This window comes from Heliangelus exortis, chromosome 5 (assembly GCF_036169615.1).
Source record: "Heliangelus exortis chromosome 5, bHelExo1.hap1, whole genome shotgun sequence".
Taxonomy (NCBI): Eukaryota; Metazoa; Chordata; class Aves; order Apodiformes; family Trochilidae; genus Heliangelus; species Heliangelus exortis.
In genome coordinates, this window is record NC_092426.1 from 39,394,085 (window position 1) to 39,408,747 (window position 14,663).

Genomic DNA, 14,663 nt, shown 5'->3' on the forward strand with positions numbered 1-14,663 from the left:
TGCCGGCAGCTCCCGGGGCAGCGGGCAGGGCCCTGTGTGTGTGTGTGTGTGTGTGTGTGTGTGTGTGTGTGTGTGTGTGTGTGTGTGTGTGTGTGTGTGTGTGTGTGTGTGTGTGTGTGTGTGTGTGTGTGTGTGTGTGTGTGTGTGTGTGTGTGTGTGTGTGTGTGTGTGTGTGTGCCCTGTCCCTCCCTCCGCTCCATCGGTACCGGGAAGGAGCCCGCGGTACCGAGGGGGCACAGCCGGGACCCGCGGCAGTCGCCGTGTCTGCGGTGAGGAGGGTGGGGAGCGGCGGGGACCCCGGTGCCCGGCCCCGGTGGCGGCCGTGCTGGGCCGCAGAAGCCGCCGTCTTCTGAGGAAGGGGTAGGGGTAGCGGCGGCTGTGCCAGAAAAAGGGCGGGAAAGGGGCGAGGAGGAGAACAGGGGGGCCCTGGGTGCGCTCAGGGGACGGGAACCCCCCAGCTCCAGGCGTGTGGCCGTGAATTTCCTGACACCTTTCATACCACTCGTGGGTGTGCCAGGAGCAGCCGTGGGTTTGGGGTTCTGTGTGTTTGTTTCTTCATTTCAGATGAAGAAAGCGAAGGGGAAGTCTTGGGGGTGATCAAAATGGAAGGCAAGGGGCGAGAGAGTGCTGTCAAAACCCTGCTTAATCTTGTAATCTCTACCCCACCACGCCCTGTGAGCACCATCGATTTGATTAAAGTGATTTTTGTTTTTACATAACCTCAGTGAAATCACTTCTGCACTTCTGTGTTTTAAGTGAAATGAGCAGGAATAAAGCCAAAACGTCTTAAAACGGTTCTGGTCCTGCTTTCATCAGAAAGGGGCAAAGAGGCTACAAGATGAGTACCAGTTCTGCATTGTCAGTTATTAGTGCATGTTTCATGCATTATTCAGCCTTTTGCAACACTTAAACTTTCAATGATTAAAAAAAAACGTAAGGGGATCTTGAGCAAAACCCCTTAGCTCTTCCTCAGACTTTTCTTTTTGCACTGGGCAGAGGCTCAAGATGACTACAGTCCTAATACTTTCCAAAAACAGGAATATATTCGGCCTTCCCCACGTTAAAATGTTAAAAAGAAGGGGAAAAAAAGCAGGGTGGGGGCAGGGTAAGAATTTACAAAATTCTTACAGGAATTTACAAAAGTGTATGACTGTGGATGTTTGGCTCTCGACACAAAAATCATGTGTTAAAAATCAACAGAACCCAGACCCATTCCTACCTTCTTGCTCCTCTCAAATGAAGCAAAGTTGGGGTTCTGAGCAAACGGTTCTGGGAGCTCCCCTTTCAAAGGGGCGTTCAAATAACATGCGTGATTCACAACCAAAAGCCAGGCAGAGTGGTTAAGAAAAGCTAAATTTATATTAAATTATCATCAACCCCTAAAATACTGAACACAGTGGTTAAATAACTCCAGAAAGTCCAATGTCTCCAGTGAGTAACGTTAAAACCATTACACAGGAACACAGGGAAATCACTTACGTTAGCTCAGGACAGACAGGAGAGAGGTTTTTCTTTTTACACAGTAAATCAGTGCTCAAGAGATCATCCCCCAGGGGCCTTTCTACATTCTTAATATCCTAAGTGCAACAAGGGTCTTCTCTTCTCCAGAATGGGGCACCATGACACACCCACCTCGGCAGCATCTCACCAAGTCTGTCTCTAGCAAAAAAGAAACTCATTTCTGCCCACCCCACTGAGAGAGGAGAGGCTGTGGAACATTTTGTCACTCCTTTTCACCATAAGCATTTGAGGAAGGGGGCAGAGAGCTGTTATGAATGGTTGTTAGGCTGGAGTGTACAGGGTCCTTCTAAGAAGCAGCAGAGTTTTTATCAAGGTGGAGATGACAAGCACTGTGTGCTGTTGAGAGGACTGACTGGGATTTCCTTTCCATTCTGCAGCTTACAACTCAATTAAGTGATTATTTTTGACAGGCTGACTGAGCCTCAAGTGACAGGTCTGGGCAGATGTTTCCCTTCACCCCTGTCCCACCTCAGGATTTTGGTGCACACTCACATAAGCTAATGGGGCAAAAAAACCCCAAAACAACACAAAGCCACCCAAAACCCCAAAGAAACCTCGCTCTCCTAGAAGCCAGAGCCTTCCTCCCCATCCACTCACTCTCTCCCAGCTCTGATGCCCCTGCCCTTGCACATGGTTTCTGTTCAAATCTATTCTTCTGCCTATACTTGAGCCCTCTGGTGTTGTCCCTGCCCGAGTCAGCTGGGACAGGCAAGGTCCATGTCAGTGATCCACACTCCTTTCTCATTTGCCAGTCGAGTCCACACCTCAATCCAAAAGTGCCTCTGCCCAACAAAAAAAATGCTTCCCAGGCTGGAGTCAATCAAATAAATAATTAAATAAAAATCTAATTTAAAAAAAAAAAATCAATCTGGAAGTAGGGAACATAAACACAGGGAAATTTCCAAGCCTTAGCTCCAGTTCATTTTCCACAGGAATAGAGACCAGTCAGCCCAGTGGTGCAGCTATGGACAGGGTTTCAAACCACCTAGCCAGATCAAAGCTGTAACCCTCCCCTTTCTGCAAAGCTGCTTCTGCTGTAGAAAGTACAGCCAACCCACTGGCAACTGCTGTTTTTCAGGGGTAGCAGGACTGTTAGTATATCAACAGGATTAGAGCAGAGTAGGATGGATTTCCATTTTTTTTTTTTTTTTTTTACCAGCTGGAAAAACATGGGAGGGGAGATCCACCCTCCCCACACCCTTAATGTATGCTTTGCTCTCTGTATACCACGGGTGGGAATGTAATTGACCTCTTCCCAGGAGATAAAGAGGTTACAAGAGTTTGCCATGAAAAATCTTCACTGTAAAGTTCTGCTTCCAGGTATCTGGCCTAACACCTAATATTTTACCATAATGGCATCCATATGACTTGAAGGCTTAATGTAAATTTAATTTCTGAAGAAGCATCAAGAGGTATTTTCTCCATCTTTTTTTTTTTCCTCTGAACAAACAGATGACAAGAGACTCAGAAAATGTGGTGACAGTCCTTGGGAGCATGCAAGCCCCAAGTCCAGATGCTGCTGGGGTGTAAATGCAAGGGTAAGACTACACCCTCTAGGGGTAAAAGCCTTGAAGGACAGAGAACAACTGAAGCTCGGGCAGCTGATGGAAAAATGACTCTGCAAGGAGAACTATTTTGTGGTAACAGAAGAGCTTGAAGTGCAATTCTATCTGATAAACAACTATTTTAAAATGGCCCTTACAGCTCCCTGATTTTTGTCTCCTATTCTAGGTCAAATGGGCTCTGGTAATAAAACAGTTTTGAACTGTCAGCACTGAGCAATCCCCTGGGAAAGACTCGACCTAGGAATTCTCTCTTCTCCCTCACTAAGGTAATCAATGGGCCCTATGACCAAACCAATTAGGACCTTGCAGAACTGGGACTGGTGGGGACTTGGCAAATTTCCTTTTTTTAAATATCAGTTATGCAAAGGCAAGAGCAGAATTTTTAGGTCTCACTGAGCTCCATTTCCTCCCATTAGCTCTGCAGCACTAAGAACAAAACCATTCTCTTCTTCCCTCAAGCAGAGCACTCTGACTCCAGTGCCCACAGGGAGCTGTTCTGAAAGGGCTGTTTGCTGCCTCTTGTTTTTCCAGAGCGTAAAACATGTTTTAACAGGAAAGGGGAGAACAGGAGCAGTGTCCATTGCCAGCAACAGACGCAGTGCTCCCATCTGAGCATTCCTTGAAGTTTTTCACAAGCAGCTGGGAAAGTAAGCAGTGATGCTCTCGTGAAGAGAATCACAGCAACTATGGTTACCCTCTTTATGCCCTTAAAAGGTTACCTGATGCTGTGTCACTGTCCCTTGGAGCCCCAAAGTATACCCCATCTATTCCAAGACCTCTCTCTCAAGACAGAGACCCCTCATCACAAAGCCTTGAAGAGTACTGCTAGTGCTGGAATGACATGGGGAACTTCTGTGACCAGGAGCCAGCAATGAGGCAGCTCTGCTGTGTTCATGGGCATTGACTGTGAGCTGGATGGCACAGGACTTGCAGGTTGACAGAGAACACAGAATCTGAACCAGATTTGGGCCAGAGGGGTCACTGCAGAAGTTAATGTGGCAGCTTTCAGGAAAAAGGAACATATAAATAAACCACAGACGGTGAAAATGAGCCGAAAGGGTCTCTCTGGGTTCCAACCCACCCACCCTCCCTTCTCCAACCACAAAGCACAGCTGTCCAAGCTCCTTGCTGAAAGGCAGGCACAGTCTCTGGGCCCCTCACAGGAGAGGCTGGTCTCTGTGCCCCTCCTTGCCTAGCAGGCAGAGTCCTGTCTGGTTTTGTGCAGAGCAGAGGCTGGGGAGGCTACGAGCATTTCCAAAGTTGTGTGTGTGTACTTTAGACCTCGCTCTCTGTGGAGGGCTTGCGTTGGTGTTTCCAGCCTGTGTCTGGGAGTGAGCCACACCGTTCAGGAGTTGCTGCTGCTGTGTGAACACTGCTGCATTCAGACTGTTCTTCCTGGAGCAGCTGCTCAGTTTCGGTGTCATCCAGTGAGCCAGAGCTGGCCTGGATGGAGACTGTGTCTGTCTTCATGCAGACATGGTCCCGGAGAATTCCTCCTCGGGAGCTCCGGATCTGCTTAAGGTCATCCCACTCGGAATCATCACTGGATAAAAGGCATATCCCCTCCACAATTTTGATCTTCTCCTTGGTGTAGCTGTGGTCAGGACCAGTCTAGGAAGCAGAAAGATGAATGAAAAAAAAACCCAAAAACCCAGGAAAACATAGCAAAGAGCAAAGCAGAGCTGGAACGCAGACAGTGAAGCAGACAAAAAGCCATTGGATCTGGCTGTCACAATGGCAGAACCCATCCTAAGTTTCCCTTCAGTTCTTCACCACCCTCAGATGAATCCTCCTTAATGAAAAATCTCTCATTCCAAACTCCAGGAGCCTTCAAATCACAGAAGGGGAATGAGGATGAGCTGGCTTTTCTAGTTCACCAGCATCAGGGAGTAAGAGCAACACTGAAGGAATACCATTGTTGAGTCCCAGTCTCACAGTGATAGCAGGAAAGGAGATTATAGGGAAACAAAAACAATGAACAGAGGCTAAAGGGACCACACTGAGATTAAAGAGGTGAAATCTATCTAACTCACTGACAAATAAGGAGCATTAGAACATCTGATCTAACCCTAAGAGTGGAGGGTGTGGAGAAACATACTTGGGTATATTTAGGAGAAGCAGAATTAAGAGAAAAATGGAAATTATTAAGATTCCCACATAAATAATACTGGTTTACCTGTAAGTAGATAGGGCTAAAATGGCAGCAAAGTTTGGCAGATCTACTGGACAGCAACTTTGAAAAGCAAAGACAGGGACTTTCCTCCAAAATTCTCCTCTGCATAAATCTTGTTGTGATCCCTGCTATAGATGAACTAAGAGATCTAACAAATAGTCCTACAGAAATTATCTCTCCCAAATGTCACATACTGAATATTGAGAAGCCAAAGCAAAGACCAAAGGATCTGTCATAGAAAATTGCCTATACTTTCCTGATAGACAGTAGAGCTGGTTTAGGAACATAAAAGCAGGGGAAAAAAACCAAGAAAGAGCAATTAGTAAGGGACAGTGCTTTAGCCACACAACAGAGCTTGAGTGAGGGAGATGGGAGCAAACATACAGAGCAGTGATACCTGACGTGAGGATGTGAACGGAAATCAGAAGAGGGAAGACGAGAAGCTATCTGAGTGATAAGAAAGCTTCTGAGGAGAAAACAAAAGAGAAACTAAGTGCTGCAAGATATCATATTAAACCTTTCCATCCAGTGTACACAGAGCAGACCTCTGCAGGGCCTTTCAAATGCTCCATTTGATAAGGGCTCCAGTTCTCTCCCTATCCCACCCCTTCCAGGCAGTGCAGAGCCAGGAGCCATGCAGGTTCCTGATCCCAAACCCCTTCTAGCTGCCTAGTTTCCTTGGAAACTGTAAAAAGCAACCTTGGTGTAACAGTCACTAACCAGGACCATGTCCAAAGAGGACAATTCCCTTTGACTCCTGCACTTTGAGGGTCAGCACCCAGTGCAAACAAAACACAAGACACTGTGGGAGAGGGAAAGAAGCAGAGCACTACAGACAGGTCTAATTCACTCCAGCTCACTGGGGAAGAAGTGCTGCCAGTTCATCTCCATAGGAGTCTGAGTGGAACCTGTCCTCCTATATCCTAGAAATAAATGCTGACAAGTTGTAAGATTTTCACATAAGACCTGTGATGCTTAACAAGAGCTTGAGGTGGGCTCCCATCTGCTTAGTAGCAGCTCTTACCTCTTTCTTATAGCACAACTGGTTGTACATGGCTGGTTTGGGAATTGCTTCTATCTTCACCTCCTGGGTAGATGTTCGGTATGAGGGGTTACTGTAGGTGAGGTTGCCCAAGGCAGGGTCTGTGAACTTGGATTTACTGTGCCTAAAGAGAGAGAACTGTCAGAAAAGACACAGGGCCCTACTGCCAGGATAAAAAGTTCCTGAGTGCTCAGTGAGCAGAAAGCTTCAGCAATCTTCACTGACCCTCAAGAGAGATAACGCTGCCTTCACCTGGCTGTTCAACTACCAGTACAAGGCACTGCCACCATAAAAGCTATACTGGCAGGAACTGGTGAAGTTTGCTGGCAGAAAGCACATGAGCTCACACAGGTACTGAGACATGAACTATCTCAGATTTCTGTCCATAATTCATAAAGTCTGCAGCAAATGTGGTCAATTAGGCTTCCAATAGTAGACTTGCATGCCCAACACTCCAAAGGCACAGGACACAAACCTTGCAAATAGTCATCAAGCAGTGCTTTTAATGGAGAGCAAAGGGATTGTTCAGTAACAATAAAGAAAGATTAAGTGCTTTCAGGAGCTTTCTTCTCCTACAAGCCTAGATTTTCACTACTGACCAGGAGAGGGGAAAAAAAATCACTTACCTATATATAATTAAAGCAGCAGTAAGCAGCAAAATAAACAAGATGCTAAGAAGACCTCCAATAATGTAGCTGACATGCAGTCCTTCTCCTGAAAGTGAACAGCAAAGGTAATTTATGCACTCTACTTCCACTGGATAATACTGACCTTGGTGTAATACCCAATACACAGGTTTCATACCTCACAGAAGTATGTGAAATAAAGTGTCAGCACACCAAGGTTTATCACAGGGTTTTGTCTGGCTTCAAATTAAACCCAACATATGATAACCACTCCTCCCACCAAGACCCCAGCAAACCAAGGAGCATCAAGATATTTGTAATGGGGTTGGATAAGGGTGAGTCAGACCCACTTGCTGACAGCTTGCAGTGGGGAACAATTACCCTACTCAACCATCCTCAACTAAACACAAAGGGAATGGTGAAGAAGTGCATCATTAATGGGAAGAGCCCAAAGGATGAGACATGGGATGAAAGAAAACAGCTATTTTTCAACCCAAAGTGTCACTTGGACAAGTCCCCATGTGGGCTAATGAATGGCTATGACTAAGGTTCATCCTTATGACACACTTTGCTCTGCTCAGAGGGCATTTGAGTAATTCAGGTCTGAGCTTCAGAAACTGCAGTTTCAAACACTATGGACTGGAATTCCCTGGGCACATCTGGAGGAATAACTCAGGTGGAGAAGAGTTAAAGAAAAGGAACTCACCCATGGTTGCCAACACTGCCTCATTGGAATGGGCACACAAACCTCGCCTAGCATCTTTGTCAGAGCAGCTGAATGACAGAAGGACAGATAATTACTCAAAATAGTATCAACAGTATCAAAGGTATCAACAGAAAGGGTGGGATGAGCTACCACTGATATCCCTTCCATTTCCCAGTTCAACAACAGGAACCTTCTTTTCTCTTCAGAAATCACAGACTGTCAGGGTTTGGAAGGGACCTCTGAAGATCAACCCAACCAATCCAACCCAACACAACCTCTTCTTCAGTATCTTTCTGTATCTAGAGGAGAGGACTATATACATATATATATAAACCTCTGTGTGGCGACACATCAAATATAGGTCTGCTATACATTTGTAGCTGAGTCATTCCAGATTCACCTCTCAGGTACACACATATGCCTATATAACAGTACACAGCATTGATGCTGAATCAAAAATCAGAACAACCCACAGTCAGCACAAAGATCTTTGTCCAATACATCATATTGGACAAAGTGCAAGTTTTGCCTTGTAAATAACCCAGCTATATTTATTACAGAACATAGTTTTTTCCTGGACAGTAGGAATAACAGGCTGTAGGGAATCAGCAGAAAAAAAGTCTCTTAACTACCTGCATTGTAATTTAAATGTTAGAGCTGCAAAGGTTCTGATCTGCCCCAAACTAGCTATCCCTTTGAGGCCAGGGCAGAACCACTTCCTCAGATGCCCAAGTCATGTCTGAGATGCCTCAGTGAATTAAAGCAACAGCCTCTTGGCCAGGGAGGGGTACATTTGGATGATGTCAACCAGAGGGGGCTTGCATGTTGCACCTTGCACAAGCTGTGATTTTCACACCCCAATTCCAAGAGCACAAGAACACTTACTTTCCTTCCACTGCTTCCAGAGATGTGAGAGGTTTTGCTGTTGAGGTACCCACTCTGCCAGGTGGTGTCTGACTTCTCTCACTTACTCTAGTAGGTTCGGGACCGGGGGGTACCACACCAGGATCTAGAAAAAAACAAAACAAACAATCAGGATGCCAACTTTATGAGACAGTCTGGTAAGCTATAAAAGGTTCTGAAGTGTCCTGTACGAGAAGCTCTTCCATCTCAAACCCAGCCAGCACAGAAGAAGGCTCACAGCTGCCTCACTTCCAGTATATGACTCTGCATGAGTTTTTATACAGTAGAGAGCTCCAGATGTGCTGGTTGCCACTGCATAAGTAGTGGCAGGGGGAGTTACTACCCCAGTGACACTCAGCAAACTCACCAGTAGAACAGGGACGCCCATCTGGTTCATCTGGACACGCACAGACAAAGTCAGAAGCCCTGGCAAAGCAGAGGTGAGTGCAGCCTCCATTGTTCACTCCACAAGCATTAGTACCTGGAAGGAACAAGCAGTTTTCTAAATGTGTTGCAGATTACCAGGTAGAAGCTAAGAGCAATAACCTTCTTTCTGGCTCAGCCAATAATTGTTCCCAGAAATCCAGCAACTTACTACCCCCTGATGCATGCCCTTCATCTGACTGCATCTGTGATGACAACAGCCAGGTACTGGTAAGATTAGGGCAGTATTGAAAGGAAAGCACTGGAAATCATTAGATTCCATTATACTCCACAAAAAGCTCACATTCTGTTTTTTAAAAATGTCAGATGAACAGCACAGAAACTGACATTTGCTAATCAGAGCTGGAACAGAACACTGTGGAGGTGTACTTGACTGAAACATCACAGGCAGGCAAGAAATGTGCCCTGGGAAGATGCATTAACAGTGAGTACAAGAAAGGATTCCACAAGGAAGGTGATCACTTCACATCTACAGTAGCACCACAGCTCCAGAGTTCTTTCTGTCTGCAGACAGAATTTGCCTGAATCAAGGTCCAACTATTTACCTGTCTGTCTCTGAGGGGAAACCACAATGATATCCATCAGTCCTTCAACATTGGCTAGGATTGTCTCTTTGTTCCGCCCAGAGTATTTGTCCACTCTCTGGATAGATTTGGTTTGCCAGTCAGTCCAATATATCCACCTGTCCTGCTGCTCAGAAAAATCAGTCATTAGCATATTTAGCTGCACAGACAAAAGATGCCCATCAAAAACACATCCTGATGGCAGAAGGCCTCAGACAAACACCTTTTCAACTGCTTCCCCTCCTGTCATAAAGAACATGACTGTCTTCACCTCACAGGAGTTAAGAAAAACTTCCTTTGTTAGGTACACAGAGGAGCTCAGCTGCCTTGGTTTCCCCAGACTATAGCACTTTCCTGCCCCCAAGCTCCACTCTCCAAACTCAACAAGACACCAAGGAGAACAGTGGGGAAAAAAATAATAATCTTACCTGTGTCAGAGCAAAGGGATGTGACACCTGGCTGACCAACACTTGTCGTAGCTTTCCATTGAGATCACAGCTCTCTAATCGATCAAGATGTGCATCCACCCAGTAAATCCTGGAGGAACAGGCAAAGAGGTGAGCTTCCACCTACACAATACCTCTTTATTTTTGTAAGTACTACTTTGTAGTCATTCATGAGCCAAGATGGATCAGACAAAAAAAAAAAAAAAAAAAAAAGAAAAAACAAACCCAGTCCCACAATGCTACTCCAATAAACCAAGCTAAGGATAAAAGTTCATTACATCTCTTAACCCGATGCAATTGTAAGAAAAATCTCTGACCTCCTCGTGTCATAATCCAAAGTCAAGCCATTGGGCCATCCTAGGTCAGTATTAATCAGGATTTTACGATCAGAGCCATCCAAGTTTGCCCGTTCAATTTTAGCAATGTGGCCCCAATCTGTCCAGAAGAGGTACCTAAAGCGGTAAAAGGCAAGTATGAGAAGAAAAGAATATTTCAGTAAGTCTAATGGAAGTTTTAGTTATGAATTAAACTTCCAGATTCTTCAGGTTCAAAAAAGATCATGTGGTCTTGCTTCTCCCACATATCTGCCCAACCTCCAAATTCACTGTCTGCCTCTTTATCCCTGTCACTCAGAACCAGCCGCTTGCTGGTACCTGCAGATACACACAGCACATCCCTTCTTCTACCCACAACCTTCTCTTCCAATCTCTCTCTGCACAACTCTTCTCCCTGCCCCACCAATACCCCAATACCTACCCCTTCTTGGGAAAGACAGCAATGGCTCGGGGCTCATCCAGGCTGTTATTGATCAGCACTTTCCTGGAGCTTCCATCCAGTCTCGCTACCTCGATGGTATTGCGGCCTGTGTCTGTCCAGTAGAGGTTCCTTGCAACCCAATCCACTGCCAAGCCATCTGTAGTCTTCAGACCCTGACCTATAACAGTCTCCATGTTGCTGCCATTCAGATCAGACCGCCTGGATGGAAAACAGTGACAAATGGCAGTGAGGAACAGGTAGCTCCCACAAAGCCTTCAACTTCCCATATGTGACCCCATCAAGCACAGAGCCACTTCATACTGCTGCCTCCCTAATGCCCTTTTCCCCCCAGTCTCCAGCAGGTGAAACACACCCTCAGCATTCAGTTCAGTGATACACATCGTGCTGTGCCCAAGACAAGGTTTTGGATTGCCAGGAAGCTGAACATGAGCCAACAGTGTGCCCAGGTAGCCAAGAAGGCCAATGGCATCCTGGGCTGGCTCAGGAACAGCGTGGCCAGCAGGTCCAGGGAAGGGATTCTGCCCCTGTGCTCAGCCCTGGGGAGGCCACAGCTTGAGTCCTGTGTCCAGTTCTGGGCCCCTCAGCTCAGGAAGGAGATTGAGGTGCTGGAGCAGGTCCAGAGAAGAGCAAGGAGGCTGGGAAGGGATCCAGCACAAGTCCTGTGAGGAAGGGCTGAGGGAGCTGGGGGTGTTGAGGCTGGAGAAGAGGAGGCTCAGGGGAGACCTCATCACTCTCTCCAACTCCCTGAAAGGAGGTTGGAGCCAGGGGGGGTTGGGCTTTTTTCCCAGGCAACTCTCAGCAAGACAAGAGGGCACAAGAGGTCTCAAGTTGTGCCAGGGGAGGTTTAGGTTGGACATTAGAAAGAATTTCTTTATGGAGAGGGTGATCAGACACTGGAATGGGCTGCCCAGGGAAGGGGTGGATTCTCCATCCCTGGAGATATTTCAAAAGAGCCTGGATGTGGCACTCAGTGCCATGGGCTGGGAACTGCAGCAGGAATGGATCAAGGGTTGGACTTGATGATCTCTGAGGTCCCTTCCAACCCGGCCCATTCTATGATTCTATAAGTAGTGGTGTCTTGCCAGCATCTCAGTCTCCCCAGCTTCCTGGCAAGCTGCACAGCTCACTGTGTTACAACCAGCACAGGTAGTGAGGTGATGTGGGCACTGTCCAAGCAGGCGACTGGCACCCACCTGATGACATCGAGAAATACATCTGTGTAGTAAATCTTGCCATCCACACTATCATAGTCCAGAGAAATCACATTGTTTAGCTCAGGAACAGGTATGTGGACATCTGTGTGGTCACCGGTGTCCAGCGAGATACGACGGATGGAAGCACGGCTGGAGAAAAGGAGGTAGGTTTCTGGAGAAGAGTCACATGTCTGCTCATCCCTCTTCAGCTGGATGCCAGTGGGGCAGGCACAGGAGTAGCCAGTTGGGTGAGGCAAGCAGAGGTGGGAGCAGCCACCGTTACGAACTCCGCATTTATTGAAGCCTTTAGAAAAGGGTAAGTGTAGTTTAAGTGTGTTTGAAGCCACAGACCAAAGCTTTCTTTTAAAGGCTACACACATGCACAACTTGCTGGCAGCTGAGTTCACCCTCACCAACCCAGCCTTGCTGGGAATCTACAGCCCTTCATGCAGAGATCTCCTCCCTCCCCTCCAAGATTCCTGGGGGATATGGGCAGGGTTGGGCAAGGAGAACGGGAAGGCACAAAAGAAGGAGGAGCACTAGGAGCTAAAACTTGACCAGCATTCTTTGCTAAGTATAGCTTTCCCATGGAAAAAGCAACAGCCAAATGCTGACATATTCACACAACTGCAGTTTAGCTTTAATGTTGCTGCAAATGGTAATGCTGAAAAGATCCAACCCTGTGGGGAAGCAGAGTGAAAATGCACCAGGCTGACAAAGAAGCTTCTATTTCAACTGCACACACTGGCAAGTAAACAAAGGCCTCAGAGGAGCCTGCAGAAAGTGCCTGACATATTAGGGTAATTTAAAAATTTTTATAGGTTTTTGTTTGTTTGTTAATTTTAATTTAAAAAAAAACCAACAACCCAGCATAGACTTACTAGGAAGGGGTAAGCCCAGAAGACAGGTGTAGGGAGTGGGAAAAAGACAGTGGGGGTATGAGGGCTGGAGTTTTGGTTAGCTTTAAATTACATTGTGAAGTTATACTGTCAAGACTGATGTTCTACTGTTACTACCCACAGGAGAAGCAGCACAGTTATCTGTGGAAGTATGTATGGAGGAAATTTCAGCAAAGTAAAGCCACAGGGCAAAGCAGTAATTCCCACTGAAGAGCAAGGAGGCAAGATGGGCTGCTATTAGTTTCCCACAGAGTAACATAAGGACTCTGATTCTGGCACAGAATGGTTGGAAAGTTTGATATATTAAAAGCAACTAAAGTACCAGATTTTATAGTGCAAAGTGACAGAAGAGGCAGACAGGAAGAGGAAGCCTGCAATGGCTGGGGAAAAAATTACTAGAACTTGAAATAAAGTTTCAGCAACTAGCTTAAAAGGAGTGAGTGCCTTTTGGAGTTAAAAAAAAAGAAAATTGTCCAATGCTGGTAGACTCTACTGAAGCCTAACAGGGCATGACTCATTCAGTCCTGCTAAGAAAGTGGCTCTGCTCTTTGTGAAAATGAGGTTGTCAGTGCAAACCAGTATAGGAAGGGGGTCCCAATACATGCAGTAATAAAGTAAGGCCAAACCCATGGAGCTGGATAAACAGACTGAAGTGAAAAAACAAGAGGGAAGAAGCAAAGTTGATTTTTGAGAAGCTACTCTTATCACTCATGCCTTACACCAAAGGACCCCTCTCAGTGACAGCTCTGAAGAGTTGCCCTATTCACCACAGAAACCTGCTGACAACTCACCGAGGGGCCGTGCCCTGTCAACTGCTTGAATGTCCATGAGGCCAGGGAGGTTTGCCCTCACCAAAATGACATTGGCACCAGTGTCCTTGTCAGCCCTGTGAATGCTGCGAGTCTGCCAGTCAGTCCAGTAGATGTAGGAGTCCAGCAGAGTGAGGCCATAGGGATGTTGCACTGGAGACAGCAGCGTGTGGCGGTTGGCACCATTGAGATCTGCAGCCTCAATCCTCTGAAAAAAACAGTAAACATCAGCCCCATATTCCAAACATTGATCCTCTTGCTAGCAATTACTGTATCAAGTGGGAAACAGAGCCTAAGCAAGTGCTGTATTCAAGTCCACCCTCTCCATAGCCCAAGCTCTCAGAAATCTTATGTTCCCCTTGCTCTTCTGCTACCTTGCTCAACAGCTTCAAAACAGTCTCTATGCTACCAAAGCCCCAAACTAGTGCTGAAGAACAGACCTCAGTGTGTGCATCAGCCCAGAGCAGCTGGGACCCAGCTTTATCCACTGCTAGTCCATTAGGCCAGCCCAGGTTGTTGCTGATCAACATCACACGTCCAGAGCCATCCATCCCAGAGCGTTCCAGCTTGGCATGCTCCCCCCAGTCTGTCCAGTACATATACCTGGGGAAAAGCCAACAAGCATTACACAGAGCTCATCAGTCCTGCTCTAATCCCAAAATAGCCTCCTACCAACACTAACCCCATCTCATGGTACAAAGCTATTGCTCGAGGGCTGTCCAGGTTCTGCCAGACTAAGACTTTCCTCATGGAGCCATCGAGGTTGCCCACTTCAATCCTGTTTGTTCCTGTATCTGTCCAATATATCTTCCTGCCAATAGCATCCACTGCCAGCCCATCTGTGGTCATCAGACCTGAGAAAACAGAAAGTTGTATTGGTCACTGCTTAACCTCCCAGCTCAGTGGTGAAATCCCAGTATTCTTTCATGCACCTCATTAGGTAGTTGCTTTAGACTTTGTTTTCCCCCTTCCACTGAAAATGCAAATATTTTTCTA

The 14,663-nt window shown here is 46.5% G+C and overlaps 1 protein-coding gene and 1 long non-coding RNA gene across 3 annotated transcripts in view; one reads left to right on the forward strand and one right to left on the reverse strand.

Moving 5' to 3' along the window:
• Positions 1 to 36: 36 nt before the first annotated feature.
• LOC139796593 (uncharacterized) lies at positions 37 to 4,136 on the forward strand. The gene is made up of 2 exons (XR_011726066.1): positions 37 to 269; positions 3,253 to 4,136. It is a non-coding gene; the product is annotated as an uncharacterized lncRNA (long non-coding RNA).
• Positions 3,970 to 14,663, reverse strand: part of LRP4 (LDL receptor related protein 4) — an 85,389-nt gene continuing 74,695 nt past the window's right edge. For both annotated transcript variants that reach the window (XM_071744826.1, XM_071744825.1), the window contains exons 25-38: positions 14,350 to 14,521; positions 14,108 to 14,270; positions 13,650 to 13,875; positions 11,960 to 12,263; positions 10,746 to 10,964; positions 10,307 to 10,441; positions 9,972 to 10,080; positions 9,526 to 9,670; positions 8,904 to 9,017; positions 8,519 to 8,642; positions 7,634 to 7,701; positions 6,928 to 7,015; positions 6,284 to 6,425; positions 3,970 to 4,697 (exon numbers count right to left, since the gene is read on the reverse strand). In XM_071744826.1, the coding sequence (XP_071600927.1) occupies positions 4,362 to 4,697; positions 6,284 to 6,425; positions 6,928 to 7,015; positions 7,634 to 7,701; positions 8,519 to 8,642; positions 8,904 to 9,017; positions 9,526 to 9,670; positions 9,972 to 10,080; positions 10,307 to 10,441; positions 10,746 to 10,964; positions 11,960 to 12,263; positions 13,650 to 13,875; positions 14,108 to 14,270; positions 14,350 to 14,521 (2,345 nt within the window). In that variant the 3' untranslated portion in view covers positions 3,970 to 4,361. The remainder of the gene's footprint in view (positions 4,698 to 6,283; positions 6,426 to 6,927; positions 7,016 to 7,633; positions 7,702 to 8,518; positions 8,643 to 8,903; positions 9,018 to 9,525; positions 9,671 to 9,971; positions 10,081 to 10,306; positions 10,442 to 10,745; positions 10,965 to 11,959; positions 12,264 to 13,649; positions 13,876 to 14,107; positions 14,271 to 14,349; positions 14,522 to 14,663) is intronic.